Raw genomic sequence first — 21,970 nt, forward strand, 5'->3', positions numbered from 1 at the left:
CCAGTGCAGATGTAGTAAGAGGAAACCAACAGTGTATCTGCATCAAGGAAAGCAGTGACCAGCGGGAGATGAACCCAACGAGGGTGTGGAAAGGGAGTCTTCAGTTTCTGATGATGACATGGGAGGGACACACTAAGTTGACACCGTAGCAATGCCAGTGTCTCACCAGGCAGATGAAAACCTGTTGCGATGGGAGCACAACACACACACACCTGGATTAAATTCATTCTTTATGTTTACAACCCAGACAGCCTACTGAGAGAAATGGCACCAAGGCATCAAGAACACAGAGCTTCTTAAAATATTTTTACCCTTGACATTTTCACTCTGCAAGCTAAGACTAGGTAATAGACACTGTCAATTAAAAAAAAAATGCAACTAAACAAAATAAAAATAATTCCCGAGGCAAAGTTCTGTAAAGAATTCCTAACAGTTCAGACGTTCCACCTTCGGTGACCACTGAGAGTTGGTTTGTTGGCTTTGCAGGGAAAGTGCAGGAGGGAAGGGCTGGGCCTCACGGGTCTCTAGCGGGGCTGGACCGCTTCCCCTGCCCTCAGGAGTGTCAACGCCTCCAGTGGCCTTCGGTCACCTCCCATGACTGTGGTTCCAATCGTCCCAGGGCCCTGGCAATGCTGATCTACGCCCACAGCTGGTGGGGTGAAGTGGCTAGAGCCTGAGTTCCCGCTCAGGCTTCATGCTGAAGGGCTCCAGGCGCTCGGCCTCGGGCAGCAGGCTGTTGAGCCGCTCCAGCAGCGGCACCGTCTGGTCGATACCCATCTGGATGCGGCGTAGGATAGCCGACATTTCGTTGACCTTCTGGATCTGCTCTGCGTATTTGGCGTATCTTTTCTGGCGCTCTTGCATGAAGCTGAAGAGGGTTTCTACAGACAGATCCATCTGCAGAAGGGAAAGAAGCGAGACGCATTTAGTCCGGTGGAAACAAATCCTGTCATGAGGAGGGGGGATAAGCACACAGGTGCTGAGCCCGCAGGCCACAGGGGGGTGACCAGCTTTCCAGGATGCACTGGGCATAAGAAAAAACCTTCCCCAACACGGCCCTTCCCAGCCACTGCCCCAGAACCAGCCTCCGAGGGAGGCAGCAGAGACAGTTTCCAGCTCTGTGTTCTGGGAGCGTGAGCTACGGAGACCTGGCTGAGACCCTGGGGCTTCTAGCTCTTTCTATCTACAGGAAAGAGTCCTGGGTTTGGAAATCAGACAGACTAGGGTGTGACTCTGGCTCTGCCACTTGAGTGGCTAATTCTTATCCTTTCTATTTCAGGCTCTTCATCTCCAAAACCAGGGAACTGACTGCAGACTTGCAGGGTTGCTGTGAGGACGCAATGAGGTGACACATGCAAACACACCAGCTCAGGATTGCTTCCTCCCTCCTCCCTGGTGGCTGCAGTCACTGCAGGGAAGCTGCGCAGCTGGGGTGGCACCCCCGGCCAGGACAGCAAATGCCAACCGAGTCAGGTCTCTCCCGTGCCTCGAAAACTGTGAGGGCTGAATTGTGCACCCCCCACCCTGTCAAACTTGAAGCTCTGGGCTCCCCTTCTGTGACCTCTTTTCCTCCCCTGGTGAAGCTCTTTGGAACCTTTACCTGGATAAAAACAGGGAAGGGACCAACAGTGTGTCCATGCCTGTAAACCACCCCCCCACCCCACCCGCACGGACCTGCATCCACACCCTCTCCAACCAGGGAAGAAACAGTCACACCACTGGGATTCACATTTCTGTCCCAAAGCTCAAATGCTACCTCAACCCTTCCTGTCTCTCTGAGAAGCACAGCCCTGCCCAACCCCGGTGTTGGGTGAAGTACTGGCACACCATGTAAGTCACAGCAGAGCCAAAAGTGGTGTGATAAAGACAAAATCAAAACATTCAACACTCTTAACATTTAAGAGACTCAGTCCTCCCTCCCTAAGCCTGCCCAAAAAATAACCAGTTTTTTTGTTTTGTTTTACAGCCACCTCTGTGGCACATGAGAGTTCCCAGGCCAGTGACTGAATCAGAGGTGTAGCTGCCCGCCTACACCACAGCCACACCACCACCAGATCCTCAACCCACTGGGCAAAGCCAGGGATCAAACCCACATCCTCACAGACACCATGTCGGGTTCTTAACCCACTGAGCCACAAAGGGAACGCCACGGTTCTATTTTTATATGTGTTGGGCGGGGGGAGGGATGGTGAGTGTGTGGGGAGAGTGTTAGAAGAACTTAATGCTTGTTTTTTCTATACTGGTTCTCTTGCCCCTTGTTCTGCAATGCCAAGGGGACAAAAAACCAGCCAGTGAAAGGGAGGGTGCAGGGCGAAAAAACAAAATCCACCAGAGAGGGAAACTCCACACAAGGTGGACACAATCTATACCTCGAGCACATCAAATCACCTGACAGAAAAGTTACCGTCTTTTCAATCCCTTCCCATTCCTTCTGAGTGCTGCAAGGAAAGTCTCCCTCTGGTACCAGTAAGATTTTGATACCTGGAAATGTGTACTGAAATGGGTAATGCCTACTTCTCCGGCCCCTGCCCTTTGCTGTCTTGAGACAACGGGGCTCCTGACCCCTAGCCCCTACCTTAGTATGAACCACGAAGCCCAGCTACAGACTCACTCAAGCATGTCTGACATGACTTTAGGCCAGGTCAGCAACTAATGCAGTTCTGAATCTTACCATTTGTTTTGTTTTGTTTGCCTTTTCTAGGGCTGCTCCAGCGGCATATGGAGGTTCCCAGGCTAGGGGGTCTAATCGGAGCTGTAGCTGCCAGCCTATGCCAGAGCCACAGCAACGCAGGATCCGAGCCGCATCTGCAACCTACACCACAGCTCACGGCAACGCCAGATCCTTAACCCACGGAGCAAGGCCAGGGATCGAACCCACAACCTCATGGTTCTTAGTCAGATTCGTTAACCACTGAGCCACGACGGGAACTCCTGAATCTTATTACCATTGTGACAATCTGGAACATGTTCACCTTTCCTACTGCTATTCTGGCACAAAGATTCTGCCAAGGAAGCAGAAATGCAGCACATGGAGTCCACAGACATGAGTATCATTGTGCGCCGTGCACCACGCAAGGTCCTAGCAATACAAATATTGAGAACCAAAACCATGTACACTCACATGGTGTGCTGTGCACATTAATATGAGTTTCCTCTTCCACTCTCTGTTAACATGACTTTATTATTCCAGGAAGCTTGGGTCCAAAAGGGGAAATGTTGCAAATAACTTTGTTTCAGGTACTTCCAGAAAAAAACCATTTGAAATGCAAAAAACCATTAGATTTTCCAACTAAGAAGGACTATTTATTCCACACGACTTGTGCCTCAAAACCCTGGCCTTGCTGTGAGCACATGACTAAGGTCACGTATGTGTGGCAGTCTCTCATGGCAGCTTCCAGGCAGCTTCCTTAAAAGTTTGCTGCCTGCTCCTCCTTTTCTCTCCTCCGTCCCTTCCCTCCCTCTGCTGCTGCTGAAATGCAGATGCAGCCCCTGTGGACCACGAGAACAACTACAGACACAATCCTTGTGTCGGCAAAGTCTGGGTCCATGAGGACTTTCCCGATAAGAGTCATACCAGGCCTGGGAGAGAACAATGAACTTCCATTCTGTGGAAGCCGCCCTGATCCCAGGTCTCTGTAACACCAGTTGGATTCAATCTTACACTGACAGAATGAATGTGATGAGCTCTCTGCCCTAAGGAACTCACCAACTCACCACTGACTCTTAGACTCAAACGTCAAACCCTGCCCGCATATCCATAAACTGTCTCTGGAGGCAGCACATCTCAAAGGGCAGGTGGCAAAGGAGGTAAGGTTATTTGTGGGTGTAAGTACAGCCTTTACTAAGACATTAGACATATCTGTGGAAGGCGTCTAATGTGGCTCCAAATACCTTGTGTACCTGGTTGGTACACTGCCAGCAATAAATCCAAAACTTTAGCAACCCAAATCTAGCAACTTACAAAAAAAGATATTATATCATTACCGAGAAGTTTAGCTAAGGATATGATAAGTCTTTGCAGCATCTGAAAATCAAAGGAACTTGCCATTTCCATATAATCAAAGTTAAAAATCATATAATCATTTCAATAAGTGCAGGAAAAGCATTCAACAAATTCAATTATAAAAAAAATTCCAGCAAATAAGGAACAGAAGGAAACTTCCTCAATCTAATAAAGGGCATCTACAAGAAATGACAGCTGGAGTTCCCGTTGTGGCTCCGCGGTAACAAACCCAACTAGTATCCATGAAGAGGTAGCTTTCGATCCCAGGCCTGGCTCAGTGGGTTAAGGATCTGGTGGTGCTGTGGCTGTGGCTGTGGTGTAGGCCGGCACTGGAGCCCTTGGGAACTTCCATATACCATGGGTGCAGCCCTAAAATAAAAAGCTAAAAAAAAAAAAAAAAAAAAGACAGCTTACACAGTTAGTGGTGAAAGACACTTTTCTCCTTAAGATTACGAACAAGCAAGGATGTTCACTCCCATCCCTCTATCCAATGTTGGAGGACCCAGCTTGTGTAATGAGTCAACCAAAAGAAACGAAAGGCATAGGAACCAGGGAGGAATAAGTAAAAGGGTCTTATCTGCAGATGACATGATACTGTACCTACTACAAAAGATTCTTAAGGAGTCTACCCAAAACTAATAAATCCAACAAGTGAATTTTGCAGAGGTGCAAGGTCAATATAATCAATTGTGGAGTTCCCACTGTGGCTCCGTGGTAATGAACCCAAACAGTATCCATGAGGACTCATGTTTGATCCCGGTCCTCGCCCAGTGGGTTAAGGATCCAGTGGTGCTGTGAGCTATGGCGCAGCCCGGCAGCTACAGCTCCAATTTGACCCTAGCCTGGGAACTTCCATAAGCTACAAGCAAGACCCTGAAAAGTAAAACAGCAAACAAAGATGTCAGTTCTTGCCAAATCAATTTATAGATTGATTTACAATTTTAATCAAAATTCCAGAAGGATTTGACAAGCCGATTCTAAGTAAACAGAATGGTCAAAAGAATTTTGAAAAAGAACAAAGTTTGAAGATTTACAGTACTTGATTTAAAGACTTAATATAAAGCTAACAGTGATCAGGATAGAGTGGCGTTAGCATAGAGACAGACATGTACAGATCAATAAAATAAACAGAGTATAGCAACAGATCTAAACATATGTGTTCAACTGATTTTTTTTTACAAAGTTTCCAAGGTAATTTAATGGGGAAAAGAAAGTTTTCCAACAATTTGTGGGAGTATAACTATATCTCTATATAAGGGGAAAAAATAAACCTGAATCTCTACACCTCAGCCCTTGCAAAAATGAGCATGAAATAGATCACAGACCTAAACATAGAAGCTATAGAACTTTTAGAAGAAAACATAGAAAAATCTTTGCTACCTTCAGACAGGCAAAGATTTCTTAGGTCCAAAACACATTAACCATAAAACAAACAAAAAAAAAGGTTAAATTGATCTTCATTAAAACTGTGATCCAGCAATCGCACTCCTAAGCATATATCCAGGGAAAAACCATAATTTGAAAAGATACATGCACCCCTATGTTCATAGCAGCACTATTTACAATAGCCAAGACACAGAAACAACCTAAATGTCCTTTGGCAGAAGAATGGATAAAGAAGTTGTGGTACATAATATATATACAATGGAATATTACTCTGCCATAAAAAAAGAATGAAATAATGTCATTTGCAGCAACATGGATGGACCTAGAGATTATCATACTGAGTGAAGCCAGACAGAGAAAGACAAATATATGGTACCACTTATATGTGGAATCTAATAAAAAATGACACAAAGGAACTTGCTTATAGAACAGAAACTCACAAATTTCAAAACCAACCTTATGGTTACCACAGGGAAAACCATGCGGGTAGGGGAGGAATTGGGAGGATGGGAGTAGCATATACACACTACTATATAGAGTAGATGATTAACAAGAACCTACTGTATGGCCCAGGGAAATCTACTCAGTAGTTTGTCATACCTATAAGAATGGATATTTGATTCACTTTGCTGTACACCTGAAACTAAAGCAACACTGTAAGTCAACTATGCACCGATAAAATTTAAAAAACAACCAAAAACCCCTTCTCCTTGAAAGATACAATTAAGAAAATGACATGGCAAACCACAAAGAGAAGATACTCTACACATATATATATGATAATAGACACATCCAGAATATATAAAGACCTCTTACAATTCAATATTAAGAAAAAATCCAAATTTGGGATCTTTCCAGGAGAACTGACTTTGGCCTCTGCCTCATTAAAGCATTCATTGAATTTCTAAAGAAAGTCTGCTTTTAAGACCTTTAAAGGGAGAATTAAGATCCTTTCCAGGAAAGTATGCCTCCAACTGATGAGCTGAATATCAAAGGAATTTATTCAAAAGAACAGAAGGCTGGCGGGGGTTGGGGGGTCATTGGGGGTACAGTGAAGAGCCCCTGGAAGTGAGTGAGGACCTCAGGGAAGAGGCCTGCTGGAGATTAGCTCCAAGTGGGACCCAGCCCTCTTGGGATGAAAGATCCAAGGAGGTAAAAGAGCAAAACCTGCCTAAAGATGGACCCCGCAGGACTGCTAAGTAAGCTGGACTACAGATCAGGGAAAATGAGTAGCTGGATGTGAACCAGACAGTAGTCCCCCCAGAACTCCTTTGCAGAAGCCCCAGGAGTATAGAGGAGAAAACATTCTGGTCAGTTCTCAAATCACTCTGAGGACCCTGGAGGCTTCGAGTCCATGATCAAGACTATCCTGAATACCATCCACTGTCTCTGGGTAGTTACTGCAGCCAGAGGAGAAGTGGCCACTCATGATGCCAGCACCCACCGGGGCTGTGCACTTCACCTCTGGAGAAACCTGTTCCGGGGACTCTCCCAAAAGAGCTGAGGTGGCAGAAAAGGACTCAGGTGTTCTCAGACCCATTGGCTTAAATTCTCAAGAGCTCACCTTCCAGGTTTCCCCAGAGCTTTTCCCTCAGGTGGGAAGTGACCAACCAGACCCTGTAAAGGACATGTTTAGACATCTGAAGCCTCTCTGAGCTGGAGCTGATGTCACTCTGAGTCACTCTGAGAGGGGTGGCCTCACAGGAAGAGAGAGGGTTTCCACAGAAGCAACAAAAGAACCAGAGTTCATGTGAGTCTGAGGAATCATTCCAGCTTTATGGCCAAGTACACAAAGCTCAGGTAAAGACTGTGTTATCAGGCAGAACTGGGTCAAAATCCTGGGTGTGCATATGACTGATTATCTTTATGACCTTTAACCAATTACTTAACCTCTTTGAGCCTCAATTTTTTCACCTTTAAACCAGGGATAATGATAGGACTTACCTCACTTAATGTGAGGAATGAGAAGATAACAGGTATAATCACCTGGAGCAGCTCCCGGGGAAAACAGAGCTCCATAAATTATAAGACATATGTGAACTGATGCACTTCTGTATACTAACAATGAAATATTAGAAAAGGAATACAAAAATATCTTTTAAAATTGCATCCCTAAAAATCCAATGCCTGGGAATAAATAAACTATAAAACAAATACCTAGGAATAAATAAACTATAAAACATTCATCAAGGAAATTCAAGAGGATTCAAAGAAATGGAAAGATATTCCATGCTTCTGGATTGGAAAAAATAATACTGTAAACATGACCATACTACCCAATGCCATCTACAGATTCAATGCAGTCCCTATCAAATCACCCGTGACATTTTTCACAGAACTACAACAATCCAAAAATTTATATGGAACCACAAAAGACCCAGAAGTGCCAAAGCAATCCTGAGGAACAAAAACCAAGCAGGTGGCATAACTCTCCCAGACTTCAGGCAACAGTACAAAGCCACAGTCATCAAGACAGTGTGGTACCGGTACCAAAACAGACATACAGACCAATGGAAGAGAAAAGAGAACCAGGGATAAAACCCAGACACCTACAGTCAATTAATCTTTAACAAAGGAGGCAAGAATATAAAATGGGAAAAAGACAGTCTTTTCACCAAGTGGTGCTGGGAAAACTGGACAGCTGCATGTATATCAATAAAACTGGAACACACCCTCACACCAGGCCCAAAAATTAACTCAAAATGGCTTAATGACTTAAACGTAAGACAGACTTAGGTCTAGAGAACAGACTTGTGGTTGCCAAGGGGGAGGGGTAGGGGTGGGATGGACTGGGAATTTGGGGTTAATAGATGCAAACTATTGCCTTTGGAATGGATAAGCAATGAGATCCTGCTGTATAGCACTGGGAACTATATCTAGTCACTTATGATGGAGCATGATAAAGTGAGAAAAAAGAATGTATATGTGTATGTGTGACTGGGTTACCTTTCTATACTGTAGAAAATTGACAGAACACTATAAACCAGCTATAATGGAAAAAAATAAAAATCATTATCCAATAAAATAAATGTGAACTGAAACAGAGACTATGTTGAGAAACCTCTTTTACATGAAAACTTGAAAAGCAAGATTAGGCGTTCCTGTTGTGGCTCAGCAGGTTAAGAACTCGACTTGTATCCATGAGAAGGCCGGTTTAATCCCTGGCCTCGTTCAGTGGGTTAAGGATCCGGCACTGCCGTGAGCTGTGGTGTAGCCTGCGGATGAGGCTTTGATGTGGTCTGGCTATGGCTGTGGTGTAGGCTGGCAGCTGATTTGACCCCTAGCCCAGGAACTTCCATATGCTGCAGGTTCAGCCCCCTGCAAAAAGAAAGAAAGAAAGAAAGAAAAGCAAGATTAAGTAAAGAAGGGTAGAAAAAATGATGACACTTTTAAGATTTTCAAATAGGCACATGGATCTCTGTTGTAAAGGCGGGGAGCTATTGTTATGCCTCAGCCCTCTTACATTAACCGTCTCCAAGGCTTACACATCACTCAGGAAAATTCACCATTGTATTTTTTGCTGACATGTTTTATTTTTGTTCTGGATTTCTGCTACTGAAAATCTTACCACAGAGTCCCATTACTCATCCCAAAGTTCCCTACATAACAACACTACATAACAACTAAAATCATTATTAGCATACAAGTCCTTCCATGTGTTTTTGACTTTTATGTTCAGCCATGAGGATGAGTTACTATTACCATTGTTTGGTGCTACTCAACATGGTAAAATAAAAATATATGTGTGTACTCACATGTATGTATATTTTTTTTTCTAAAATTATTTTTGAAAGCAAGCAGAAGAGTTTTAATAAATGGTATCTTCTCCAACAAGAGTACACTGCTTCAAAAACTGTTACATAAGGAGTTTCCTGGTGGTCTGGTGGTTAGGATTTGGTGCTTTCACCACTGAAGCCTGGGTTCGAGCAGCCAAAAAAATTACATAAATTTCCTTTTTTTTTTTTTTTGGCTTTTTAAGGCTGCACCTGGGCATATGGAGGCTCCCAGGCTAGGGACTGAATTGGAGATATAGCTGCCAGCCTTCACCATAGCCACAGCAACATAGGATCCGAGTGGCATCTACGACCTACACCATAACTCACGGCAACACCAGATCTTTAACCCACTGAGTGAGGTCAGGGATTGAACCCACAACCTCATGGTTCCTAGTCGGATTTGTTTCCACTGTGCCACAATGGGAACGCCCATAAATTTCTTGAAAAAGGAGTTCCCATTGTGGCTTACTGGGTTAAGAACCCAACTAGTATCCATGAGGATCTGGCATGGCTGTGGCTGTGTTATGGGCCAGCATCTGCAGCTCTGATTCAACCCCTAGCTTGGGAACTTCCATATGCCACAAAGGAGGCCCTAAAAAGCAAAAAAATAAAATAAATAAAAATGGTAATAATTATACCTGTCCAACCATCCATCCTATTTTTACAGTCATGTTATGAAGAGTATAAATGAGATGATATATACACAAGTGATCTAAAAACAGAAGAGAGCTATAAACATGTAAGGTTATTATAACAAATTCCACTGACTGGCCGAATATGTTTGGAGATTTGCTTTTCATAGTACTAAAGTGAAACTAATAAATTCTCCAATTAAATGACTACATTCAAAGGAAAAAGCTTCAATTTTTTTTTTTTTTTTTTTTTTGTTCTTGTTTTTTCTGGCTGCACCCAGGGCATGTGGAAGTTCTTGTGCCAGGTTAAAGCCGTGACACAGCATCAAACCTGCAGTGACAACACTAGATCCCTAACCTGCTGCACCACAAGAGAACGCCAAAGCTTTATAAAAAGCTTCACCCTGTCACATGTTCTGAATCTCAAAACCACCAATCCTCCCAATTAGAAAGCAGTTAGCATAACTATATAAATTAGTATTAATCTTTGTCCCGGGAGCAAAATTGGTCCTGCAAATACGGCTCAGAATTCCCCAAAGAAGATATAAATAGGGTCAGTAAGCACAGACACGTAACATCTTTAGTTATGCAGAAAATGAAAATCAAAACCACAAAGAGATACTACTTCATATTCACTAGGATGCTTAAAATAAAAGCCAGACAATAACAAGTGTTAGCGAGGATGTGGAGAAATTGGAACCCTTGTGCACTGCTACTGGGAACATAAAATGGTGCAGCACTAGGCAAAACAATTTAGTTTCTCCAAAAATCAAACATAAAGTAACCATATGACCTAGCAATTTCACTCTCAGATATATACTCAAGTGAACTAAAACATAACGTTCACGCCAAAACTTGTAAGCCAATGTTCAAAGCAACATTACTCACAATAGCCGCAAAGCAGTAACAACCCAAACGTCTGTCAACTGATAAAAGGATAAATAGCATGTGGTATATCCATACAACAGAATATTGTTCAGCCATAAAAAGGGATGTGATACCGATATAAGCTACGACATGGATGAGCCTTGAAAACATTATGCTAAGTGAAAACCCAGACCCCCAAAGCCACAACGTATATGATTCCATTTACATGAAGTAGGCAATCCAGAGACAGGAAGTAGAATAGTGATTGCCAGGGAGAGGAGATGGAACATGAGAGTGACTGCTAATTTATATAGTGCTTCTTTGGGGGGATGAAATGTTCTGGAATTACTGATGTTGGCTGCACAACTTTGTGAATATACTAAAAACCACTGCATTGTACACTATAAAAGGGTGAGTGGCATCTCAAACTCAATTTCTTAGTAATTTCCTGGAACCTTCCTTACTAATTCTTACCTTTAGAAGCCACATTCTTTTTTTTTTTTTTTGGTATTTTGTCTTTTGTCTTTTGAGGGTCTCACCCATGGCGAGATGAGGTTCCCAGGCTAGGGGTCGAATTGGAGCTATTGCCACCGGCCTACGCCACAGGCACAGCAACGCCAGATCTGAGCCACGTCTTCGACCTACACCACAGCTCACAGCAACACCAAGAGCCTTAACCCACTGAGCAAGGCCAGGGATCGAACCTACAACCTCATGGTTCCTAGTTGGATTCGTTTCCACTGCGCCACATTCTTAATGTCACTCCAACTAGAAGCACCTTCTTCTTAGGGTCTTTCTTCAACTCTAAGAACCCACTGCTGGGGCATAGTTGCTTGAACGTTCATCCATCAGCCCCCTCCTGATTTTCCCTCTGACTCATGCTACTAGCTGTCTCCACTTCAGAGTAGTGGATTGCCCCTGCCACCAATCAATGGTTGGTACATTCTAGCCCACCCTCCATCTTCAATCCCCACCCATCTAGTGGGGATTCGGACAGATCCTAAAGGTTAGGGTATACCAGACTGCAACAAAAGCTGTTCTGCATCAGCTCTGTGTTGTCTGGCTTTCTGAGCCTCCTCCAGATTTCCATTCCCACAGAGGTTTTGGGAGCTCTCTGTGGGAATCTTCCCCATTGTTTGTCTCTCTTGCACAACTGACAAACAATGGGCAGACGTTTTCATTAATGACGCCATGAGCTAAATGGCACCAGTTACCACATAACTGGACATTCTGCAGTGACTCTGTTCCTGAAGACAACAGTTTGCAATGGGCGCTTATACAAGTAAACTCTTGTCATTTATTCTCATCTCACACCTTTGATCTGTAAGTTAGACAAGAAGAGAAATCCCTCTCTGGCAAATCTTGGTCTACACGGTCTACCAAAAACAAGAGCTGAAATCCATTCTAGTGGGGACTATTTTTTTAGCCATCTATGAATGAATGAACATCATATGAGGATGAGGAAGGTAGAACACGTTACGTAACATTTAGTCATTCCCTAGTTATTTTTATTAATGTAATAAAACAATGTATAACAGTTATAATTACTATTCACTGAGTATCAATTAAATGTCAGGCATTGTACTATGTACACCATGTATATTATCCCTATTGCTCACAACAATCCTATAGGGAAAATACCTTTCTCCTACTGGAGCTGCAGAATCAGGGAGTCAGAGATCCTAAAACGTGTCCAGGGTCCTACAGCTCATACTAACAGTGAAGACAGAATTCAAAATAGTGCTTTTTTGCCTAATCTCCATCTATCTTTTTTTTTTTCCTTTTTTTGGGCCACACCCAAGGCATATATATGGAGGTTCCAGGCTAGAGGTCAAATCGGAGCTACAGCTGCCAGCCTACACCATAGCCACAGCAAGGCAGGATCCAAGCCAAGTCTGCAACCTACACCACAGCTCACGGCAATGCCAGATCCTTAACCCACTGAGCAAGGCCAAGGATCCCACCTGCATCCTCATGGGTACTAGTTGGGTTCGTTAACCGCTGAGCCACAATGGAACTCCTCCATCTACCTTTTCAACAGAGCTCACTAGCTCAAATACCATTTCAACTACATACATACCAGTTTGAACAATGTGTTCAACACTTTTCTGAAATCCTTGACAGATGAATATAAATGGGAAGTTTTATAGTTTTCCAGCAGAGTGAAAGGACACTTTTGTTTCTAATTTAACCCCACTATTTATTTTCTTAATAACAAAAAGAACTTGCCAGACATAACATGAACATTCATACAACATAACCTAAGAGGAGACTAAAGGGAATAAAATATTTGGTAGCAGATAAACTTTAATGACATTTTCACTGGCAAAGACTTGTTTGTACACTTTGTACTCTGACCTTTCACTTGTGCAAGCATTTCATAATCCTTGACTTCACTAAGGGGGCTCAGAATTCAGAATTTTAGCACTGCAAGGGTCCTCAGAAATCATTCAATCCCACGCCCCTCACTTTCCAGAGGAAGGCCACCCCCCGAGTGGGTCAGTCCACACAGCAGGCACTGCCAGAGCCAGGGTTGAACTCCAGTTCTTCTGGCCAAAGGGCTCCCAAACCATGCTGCTGTCAGCTGTGCCAGCAACAAGAGATGGCCAGAGACACTTCCATTTCAACAGCTAGCTGTCCCTTGTCAAACGAATTACAACTGTGTCACTACTGTGATTTAGAAGTTTCTCAAGACACCATTCCTGGCCACAAGGAAAACAAAAATCTATCACGAACTGATGTCAAAAATCAAACGGCAGGGTCACACTGAGCAAATGCCTCCTTGTCCTTTGGGAATAGGAACCTGCTCAGTAGGCCAGACCTGCACTGAGGAGGATATCGGTCACAACTGTGCGGGGTTTCTGGGTCCTTCTGGAATTACGTAAGCCCTCTCCAGTTCCGTATTCGTCTGCAGTTTCCTGTTGCGCAAGGGACAGACAATGGGCAGACTGTCGCCAGTGTTTTCATTAATTACACCACAGGCTGAATGGCATTGATTACCACATAATGGACATTTTGAAGTGACCCTGTTTCCTTTGTTCAAACAATGTATCCGAATGTCTCAGTGAAGGAACACATTTTATCTGGGTATTCAAGAGAATGAAGACATAGGGGGATCTCGGGAATCTGCATGGCATCCCTGGGCCCCAGGGATTATTTTAGGACTTGTTCAGCTTCCCCGTGCCCCTTCTTACCGTCAGAGGCATAATGTCCAGGCAGGAAGGGAGGAACAAAAGCCGAAAACCTTTAAATGGTTCCCAAAGCCAAAGACATACAAGTCAGGCAGATTATCACCCCCAACCCCCATCAGAAAAGGGCTAGAGAGTGACACTGAAAGGCCACAAAAGAGGAAAAGAGATCAGGGTAAAAAAAAAAAAAAAAATCAAAGCTTGAGGGCAGAAATCCCACTCTCCTCCAGCCTACCCTGGAGCTGCAGCCTTTCCCCGGACTATGACAGATGCTAGTTCTGAGCCCACAAACACCCTAGAAGACCCTCGGCCTCCTTGAGAAGTCCCTATTCTGCTTCTTCTTTCATTAAAGCCCTCCATCCCTGCAGCCCTCCTGAGTGGGAGGGGGCAGCACGGTCCACTGCCCAGCTTCCCTGACAGTGTCCCTCCGTCCACCTTCACTGCTAACATGGTCCATCCAAGATACTGGGAAAAACTCTTTTCTTAAAAAAGTGATAAACTGGGGAGTTCCCGTCATGGCTCAGTGGTTAACAAATCCGACTAGGTTCGCTCCCTGGCCTTGCTCAGTGGGTTAAGGAACCGGCATTGCCATGAGCTATGGTGTAGGTCACAGACATGGCTCAGATCTGGCATTGCTGTGGCTCTGGCACAGGCCGGCGGCTACAGCTCCGATTAGACCCCTAGCCTGGGAACCTCTTTATGCCACGGGTGAGGCCCAAGAAAAGGCAAAAAAAGACACACACACACACACACACACACAAAAGTGATAAACTGGGAGTATGGGAAAATTAGCTGGCTCTCTTCCTTCCTTCCTTCCTTCTTCCCTTCCTCACCCTTCTTCCCTCCCTCCTTCCTTCCTTCCTTCTTCCTTCCCTCCCTTCCTTTCTTCTTTGGCTGCACCCATGGCATACGGAAATTCCTGGGCCAGGGATTGATCCATGCCGGATCCTTGACCCACTGAACACAGGAGGCACTCCCCCTTTTTTTGGGGGGGGCACTTTCAAGATGTAAACAGATCTTCAGGGTTATTTTCTTAAGTGTGGCTGCATCCCCTTAGGATACTTTTAAAATACAAAAACACACTGTGAAAGTGGAGGATGGGATCAGGGAAAGTGAGGGACAAACAAGGAGAGGGGTTGGGAAGTGAAAAACTTTTGGATCAAGAACTCAAGAGACAGGGAAAAGAACAGGAGAAAAGGCATGGGCTCTGGAGTCTCAAATGTGGGGGTTAGGTCTCATCTGAGTCTCAGCTCCTCCATTTAATAACTGAGTGACTTCGAACGGTTTGCCTTGGTTTCGGTACCTGTCAGAAGTCGATGGTAATGCATGTAAAATCACTATCCTAGATCCCCCACATGGTGAAAGGTAAAAAACTCCCAGCTGTTTTATTATTCCTCCTCTTCTGCCTACATCAGGAGAAGAGCTGGAGGAGCCATGCTGGCGATGGAGTGGCGGGTGGTGAAGAAAATCTGAGAGCCACAGTAGTAACCTGGACTCTCCTTCCCAATGTCCAGGATTAAAGGGACATAAAGGAAAGTTTGTATGGTCTAAGTGACACACTCAATATTTTAAAACCTGAGCCAAGGTTTTAAATGATGTAAAACTGGGTTAATTATGTGCTCATTCCCTCATTTATGCACGCAAACTAGCCATGAATACACCCCCCCCCTTTTTTTGTCTTTTTGTCTTTTGGGGCCATACCTGAGGCATATGGAGGTTCCCAGGCTAGGGGTCCAATCGGAGATATAGCCGCTGGCCTATGCCAGAGCCACAGCAATGCCAGATCTGAGCCACGTCTGTGACCTACACCACAGCTCACGGCAACGCCGGATCCTTAACCCAATGAGTGAGGCCAGGGATCAAACTTGTATCCTCATGAATGCTAGTGGGGTTGGTTAACTGCTGAGCCATGACAGGAACTCCGAGCCCCCTCTTTTGACTCAGAGTAGAGAACAGACTTTGTCTTTTTTTTTTTTTTTTTTTTTTTTGGTTGTGTTGTTGTTGTTGTTGCTATTTCTTGGGCCGCTCCCGTGGCATATGGAGGTTCCCAGGCTAGGGGTCCAATCGGAGCTGTAGCCACCGGCCTACGCCAGAGCCACAGCAACGCGGGATCCGAGCCGCATCTGCAACCTACACCACAGCTCACGGCAACGCCGGATCGTTAACCCACTGAGCAAGGGCAGGGACTGAACCCGCAACCTCATGGTTCCTAGTCGGATTCGTTAACCACTGCGCCACGACGGGAACTCCGAGAACAGACTTTGGAAGTGGTGTGAAGGTCAAGATTTTACAGCTAAAATCCTCTGTCCTGTGCCTTAGGAAAGAAGCAAGAGGCGGCCAGGATGAGAGGAGATGACGCTGATGACAGAGATGACATAATCTGACAGATCCCAGGTGGTGCCCAGCTCTTAAACACTGGGCCCGGTCACCTATCCTGAAATGCCTGGCCTAGAGTCCAAAGGCCCGTGTCACTAACCTGTGTGCACGGCTAAAGTGACAAATCAGCTTCCCCGTGCAAATTCACCCAGTGAACATTTCCTGAACATGAGGGGAGGAAAGAGACAGGAGAGCCCCTGACCAGGGAGAGCAGGGGTGCTTTTAGACAGGCTGCTGGCATTTCACAGGAGGTGTGGAGGAGTGGAGACCAGAGAGAGACCTGCAGTAAGTGGCTTTGGCAGAACACAGCTATGATGATTATGAGATGGAAAGGCAGATACCTGGTGACACAGAGTCTAGGTCTCAGCAAGGTGAAAGAGAAAGTGGCTGATAAAAAAAGAATGAAATAATGCCATTGGCAGCAATATGGATGGACTTAGAGACTATCACACTAGGTGAAGTAAGCCAAAGATAAATATTATATGATATTGCTTATATGTAGAACCTTAAAAAAAGAAAGACGCAAATGAACTTATGTACAAAATGGAAATAGACCCACAGACATAGAAAACAAACTTACACTTGCCAAAGGGGGAAGGCAGGCGGAGGGATAAATTAGAGGTTTGGGGTTAATGGATAAATACTACTATGTATAAAACAGATAAGCAACAGGGACTTGCTGTACAGCCCAGGGAACTACACTCAGTATTTTGTAGTGACCTATAAGGAAAAGAATCTGAAAAAGAACACACACACATACACACACACACACACAACATAATCACTATGCTGTACCCCTGAAACTAACCCAACATTGGAAATCAACTATATTTCAATTAAAAGAAAAAGACAACAGCTGAGCTGCACTAGGATGCAGGAAGAAATCAGTACTAAACTGTATTGTAATTGTGCCACAAATGTGCATGCCCCTGCAATAACATCTTGCAATCACCTCCCTGTTGGACTTGCTTGCATTTGAAAGAAATGACTTTTACTTGCCTAAAAAATCCTTTCATGTACACAGCTCTTTGGGTCCTGCAGTGGACTTTCACCTTCATTATCCCATTTGCTCTGGGCTGCCAGTTGACCATCACCTTAACTTTTCTGCAAGAGCAATTCTAGTAATGGTTTCAAATGACCTTAGACAAGCCACAAGCTCTCTACTCATGTGCAGAAGGAGATCTGGGGAGTGAAGCATCTAAAATCTCACAATCCAACAGAACATGGTAGAAGACAATACGAGAAGAATGTATGTATATATACATGTGACTGAGTCATTTTGCTGTACAGCAGAAATTGATTGAACACTATAAATCAACTATACCTAAAAAAAACTTTTTTAAGTAAGAAAATTAAAGTAAAATCTCACAATCCTAAAGCAGGAGTAGAATAAAGTTAACTGTGGCCTCGAGTTCTAGGGACACGTCCTAGAGAAAGTGGGAAGGATTTTAGGAATCCTTGAGACTTGAAATAATTAGAGATGTTTTTATTTTTAATTAAAAAAATTTTTTTTCTCTTTTTAGGGCTGTACCCGTGGCATATGGAAGTTCTCAGGCTAGGGGTCTAATCAGAGCTGTGTCTACGACCTGTACCACAGCTCACAGCAATGCCGGATCCTTAACCCACTGAGCAAGGCCAGGGACCGAACCCAAGTCCTCATGGATACTAGTCGGGTTCACCACCACTGCAAACTCTAGAGATGTTTTTAGGAGTACTTTTCATAAACAAAGTCCTACTGGAGAGCACAGGGAACTATATTCAGTATCCTGTGATAATCGGTAATGGAAAAGAATTTTTAAAAAATATGTATATATAGGTATTACTGAACCACTCTGCTATACGGAAGTTAACACAACATTGTAAATCAACTTTACTTCAATAAAATTAATTTAAAATAAGATAAAAGGAATATGGATCTCACGTGTCCTCCCAAGCAATGAGAGAGAGCAAATAAGCCTTTAGTTCAGAACATCCAGATAAATGTGATAATGAACAGATTGTTAATAATGAATAGGATCCTGGGTACCGTGATTGCCGCTGGTCAAAAGAAATGTTGGTAAATTTTAGGTAGAGACAGAGTTCTGAGGAAGAGTCTTCTGGCTGGCGCTGTATATTAAAAGTTCCTTTCTAGTAAGGTCTTCCTGGTCCATCCTACCTAAAACTTTTACTCCACTGAATTTCAAATTCCTTTTCTTGTTTCATATTTTGATTCTTAGCCTTTATCTTACATGCTCTATGTTTTACTTTTTTCATCTTGTTTATTATCTGCTTCCCCAGTGGAATGTAAGGCCTATGAGGAAGGGACTCTGTTTCGTGCAGGCATATATCCTTAACACCTAAAGCAGAGCCTGGCCCGGAGCTGAATGGGTTCATAAACGAAGTGGACTTGTAGAGGCACATGCATATCATGTTCTGAAAGGCATATTTTTATCTTAGTGAGTCCAAAAGCTGCAGCCAAGGCGACAGGACGCTAATAAGGCTCATATATTATAACATAGAATAGAATTATTCCAAATTGAGGGGGGGGAATGCATGTTCAAGATGGAGATTTGTAAAATATAGGAAAACAACAAAGTAGGCTAAAAGCAAATATGACTATCTTATCACCAAAGGGCAACCACAGCTAATTGTTTTACTTCCTTCTAATCTTTAAAAAAAAAAAAAAAGATATTTAACATACTTGAAATCGTATTAACTATATAATGCAGTGTACTTGTTTTTTTCACTTAATGTTTAAAAGCTTGAGTGTTTCTTAAGAGTTCTCGCCCTGGCACAGCAGGTTAAAGACCTGGTGTCGTCTGCAGAAGACTGGGTTGCCACTGAGTCTCAGGTTCAATCCCTGGCCTGGTATAGAGGGTTAAAGATCTGGCGTTGCTGTAGCTGTGGCAGAGTTCACAGCTGTGCTCAGATTTGATCCCTGGTCTGGGAACTTCCATGTGCCATGGGTGCAGCCTCAACAAACAAAAGCTTGAGTGTTTCTTAAATCACTTGTTTTTCATCTATAAGGGATGAAAATCAAGTGAAATTTATCATGGAAGCTTGCACCAACTCTTGGGAACGCAAAGTTGGGCTAAAGATACATTTTAGGAATATAAATTCACAGATGACACAGATATTCAAAATGTATCTCAAAATTTAGTATAACCTTGAGCACACAGATAGACTATATTCCCAGCCTCCTCTGGAGTTGCCTGTAGCCATGTGACTGAGTTCTGGCCTAAATGGTGTGTGACACAGGTTTGGTCCAGAAGAACCTCCTAGCTGTGCTATTCCACCCTCTTTTCTCTCTGCCAACCAGCTCCTCTCAGCAAGGTGGCCCTGGGTGCAAGAGCCACGAAATGGGAGGAGCCTGAGTCCCTGAACTCAAAGGAGGAGTCACCTGCTAACAGGAACATCCACCTTGAAATGAGCAAGAAATAAACTTCTGCTGCATTTGAGCCATTACAGTTTGTGTCTATTTATAGCTATAGTCTAGCCTACTCCACCTAAAAGAACTCTCACAACCTTTATTTTCTCTAATAGAATCAGAAAGCTTACCAGTCACTATGACAAAGATATTGACATAATTTAAGAAAATATTAAGTTTTTCATTTAACAAGCATTTACTAAATTGTTACAATGTGCACTGCGGCAACATTCAAATGTGCAAAAATTCCTGTTTTTCTTCACTGAAAGAGACACAGGACAGAGACTATCTCTTCCTCCTACTGCCGCCGCTATAACCCAAGTGTCCTTACTACTGCTCACTCTCTGGCTTACAGACTGCAGGTCCTCTGGCTTTCCTCTTGCTGAAGGGGCCTCTGATGCTGCCCACCCAGGCAGGCGGGAAATGAGCTGGGCAGGGGGAGTGGGACGGGGGCTCGAGGACTTGGCACGTGTGGCCAGTACTAGGAAAGCTGGCAGACCCAGCTGTCCAGGGGCACATCTGGGGCAGGTGAACTGGGGGGTGACGGGGCTGCTGTTCACACATGTTCCTATGTCAGTGTCCGGCACCTCAATGGAGGTTAAATCTCAGAGCAGTCAAATGATTGGGTTTTGCTCAGGCTTCGCCAAAAACCACAAGCCTACATTTCCAAAAGGCAAGTAATAACCTAGACTGGGCCCTCTTCCAGGATTTCTGCCTTTTGCTGGGACAGCGCTGGTGTAAAGGAAGTGTGGGGCCAGGCCCGAGGAAGTCCTGGCCGGCATACTGTACAGCCAGACGAACCACAACAAGCCAAGCCCCCACCTGTATTTCCTGCCACTCACGAGGCCAGTTGTATATCTTACCTAAGAGAAAGGTTGTCCAAAGGACGAGAAGGGGAGACAACTCTAATTATGTTCCAAGGGTTCAACCTGAAACTCACACCAGAGTAACTTGTAAGATAGAAACACAGAACGTTCCTGAAATGCCTTGCCCTCAGTATTTCAGCCCAAAGAGGCCCAACATTTCTATGTTCTTGTCAAAATTTACAGCTTTAAACACATGCTCCCAACCTATTTTATAATTTGAAGTTAAGCAACCAGTGACCAATGCCGGCACATGCTTAAAAGCAGCAACAGAAGGAGTTCCCTTGCGGTGCAGTGGGTTAAGGATCTGGCATTATCACCACAGCATCTTGGATCACTGCTGGAGCATGGGTTTGATCCCTGCTCTGGGAACATCCATATACTGTGGGCACAGCCAAAAAAAAAAAAAAAAAAGGCAGTAACAGCAATCTCACAATGTTGTCATTTAGAGGAGACTCCGTTCAGGGTGGCAGGCAAAGAGGAACTGCCTCACCTGGCCAACGGTTCACACGAACCAGGCTTTTCATTGAAGGGGCTCAGAATGAACACTAGTGCCAGTTCAGACACTGATTCTCTGTGCAAACCATGAGAAGCTCATTTAACCTTGGTCAGCCGCTCCTCCAGCCCCATGGGAGGAAACACGGTAGAGGAAGTCAGGTCAAACGCTTGGAAAATGGCTCCAGCTGGGTCTTAAACATTACAGTACTGTCGGCTGAAAGAAATCCTTGTCCGGCTCTGTGTGCAGGCCCTTGAAGGGTAGCTCACCCCTTCCAACACGAGTTGAGTGCCTACTGCATGAAAAAGGAATAAAAACACCATGATAAGATTCCACAGAAGTAGAATATAAGTAGTATGGTAAAGCAGAAAAGAGGACGGGCAATCAAGAAGCTTCATCTTAGTCATGAACTGGAAGAAAAACCTTGGGCAAAATCCCAAATAAATTCAGGGATCCGTGGTTTCTTTATTTGTGCAACGAAAGGGCTGAATTAGAGAATCTGGAGCGTCTCTTTATAATCCCATGTAATCATGTGGCTTTCTTTTATTTATTTATTTTTTATTTTTTATTACTCAAATGAATTTATCACATCTGTAGTTGTATAATGATCATAACAATCTAATTTCACAGGATTTCGTAATCATGTGGCTTTCTAAGGATTGCAACGCTTATGTGTCCAGCTGAACCCATTCAAAGCTTCATGTTGGTTTATGCTAGATGGCATGCTTATCAACACATCTAATGATGAAACACACAAAGGCTACCAGAATCACTCATGAATTTAATCTCAAGGCCCTTAAGCAAGTACACAGTAACTAACAAAATTAACCTAGCAGCTGCGTTTTAGCTAAGAAGGTATTCTCAACTATGAACTCAGTTACCCTTTGACAGCAACTAGAGAGAGGCAGAAACATGACCCAGGTCAGTGACAAGAGCCACTCCACATGTCTCAACCACGCGTCTCTTGGGCTGTATAT

The 21,970-nt window shown here is 44.0% G+C and overlaps 1 protein-coding gene across 1 annotated transcript in view; it reads right to left on the reverse strand.

Moving 5' to 3' along the window:
* Positions 1 to 266: 266 nt before the first annotated feature.
* Positions 267 to 21,970, reverse strand: part of BORCS5 (BLOC-1 related complex subunit 5) — a 104,125-nt gene continuing 82,421 nt past the window's right edge. The window contains 1 exon segment of the mRNA NM_001430873.1: positions 267 to 897. Within this exon segment, the coding sequence (NP_001417802.1) occupies positions 667 to 897 (231 nt within the window). The 3' untranslated portion in view covers positions 267 to 666.

The sequence above is a fragment of the Sus scrofa genome, chromosome 5 (assembly GCF_054392235.1).
Source record: "Sus scrofa isolate SSC_HxYL_T2T_F1_AM1 chromosome 5, Sscrofa_HxYL_maternal_Yorkshire_Landrace_v2.0, whole genome shotgun sequence".
Classification (NCBI taxonomy): Eukaryota; Metazoa; Chordata; class Mammalia; order Artiodactyla; family Suidae; genus Sus; species Sus scrofa.